A 1,632-nucleotide genomic window follows, 5' to 3' on the forward strand; every position below is an offset into this window, starting at 1 on the left:
TATATATATATATATATATATATATATATATATATATATATATATATATATATATATATATATATATATATATATATATATAAATACTAGCAAGGTTATCGGGCGTTTCTAGGCTATATTTGTCCTTCGATTTTAAATGTAGGTACACATACACCCTTATTCACAAATTTTGCTCCAACTGAAGCCATATGGAAAGTATTACTGTATAGTAGTATTTTTTCAAGAAAATTTATTAATTGGTGTGATGTTCTTATTTGAAGTTTTATTTTTTAAGATATTCATAAGGCTCAGCTAACTAAGACAGTGTAATTTTTCCTCCACTGCAACACAAGCCATGAGGTTCATTCTTACATTTCTGAGCATCACATTGATTACATTGTTCTAACTTTAGGCAAATTTGTACTATGTTTTCTGTTTCATAGGGTTATCTTGGGTTATAAGTGAAGGCTCCAAGACACATTTGTACAGCGTTAAAAACACATGCTCTAGCTTATGCATATATGTCTCTACAAATAAGGCATCTATTCTCAGGCCCTTCCAATGTTTCCTTGTTTCGATGGACAATCATTCTTTGTTGGTTATCCTGATCTTGAGTCATTCTTTGATTTCTTGATTCCTTGTGTCTTATAGGTGCTATTTTTTGTTGATTATTTTTCAAGGTAAGAATTCCTTTAGTGTTCATCCTGTGCTACACGTCTAATTGTCATTATGTTTGCATATGTATTCCTTCTTGAATTCAAATGCTCTTAGTCTTCAGAATCACGTCTAGCTGCAATTCTGCTTGCATTAGTGTTCCTTCCTAAATTTATCTTTTCGTCTTTTACTTCATGTCTAGCTGCCATTCTTCTAGCATTAGTGTTCTTTCTTAAATTCATCTTCTGCTTCATATTTAGCGGTCATTCTGCCTCCATTAATATTCCGTCTTAAATTCATCTGGCCTTCATCGTCTGCTTCACGTCTAGCTGTCATTATGCATGCATTAGTGTACCTTCTTAAATTCATCTGCTCCTCGTCTTCTACCTCACGCCTAGCTGTCATTCTGCGTGCATTAGTGTTCCTTCTTAAATTCATCTGCTCTTCATCTTCTGCTTCACGTCTAGCTGCCATGCTGCTTTCACTAGTATTACTTCTTAAATTCATGTGTTTTTAATTTTCAGCTTCATGTCTAGCATCCAATCGGCTTCCATTAGTGTTCCTTCCTAAATTCATCTGCTCTCCATCGTCTGCTTCACGTAAAACTGTCATTCTGCTTGCATTGGTGTTCTTTCTTAAATTCATCTGCTCTTTTCGCCTTCTACTCACGTCTAGATGCTATTCTGCTTGCATTAGTGTTCCTTCTTAAATTCATCTCCTCTTCATCTTCTCCTTCACGTCTAGCTAATAATCTGTGCATTAGTGCTCCTTCTTAAATTCATCTGCTCTTCATCTTCTGATTCACGTCTAGCTGTCATTCTGCTTGCATTGGTGTTCTTTCTTAAATTCATCTACCCTTCGCCTTCTACTCACGTCTAGCTGCCATTCTGCTTGCATTAGTGTTCCTTCTCAAATCTATCTGCTTTCGCCTTCTGATTCTCGAAATGCTCACATTCTGCTTGCAGTGGTGTCTCTTCTTAAATTCGTCTGCTTTTAATC

The 1,632-nt window shown here is 35.4% G+C and overlaps 1 protein-coding gene across 1 annotated transcript in view; it reads right to left on the minus strand.

Moving 5' to 3' along the window:
• Positions 1 to 852: 852 nt before the first annotated feature.
• Positions 853 to 1,632, minus strand: part of LOC137618166 (uncharacterized) — a 1,594-nt gene continuing 814 nt past the window's right edge. Inside the window, exon 2 of the mRNA XM_068348221.1 lies at positions 853 to 1,129. Within this exon, the coding sequence (XP_068204322.1) occupies positions 853 to 1,129 (277 nt within the window). The remainder of the gene's footprint in view (positions 1,130 to 1,632) is intronic.

This window comes from Palaemon carinicauda, chromosome 2, assembly GCF_036898095.1.
Source record: "Palaemon carinicauda isolate YSFRI2023 chromosome 2, ASM3689809v2, whole genome shotgun sequence".
Classification (NCBI taxonomy): domain Eukaryota; kingdom Metazoa; phylum Arthropoda; class Malacostraca; order Decapoda; family Palaemonidae; genus Palaemon; species Palaemon carinicauda.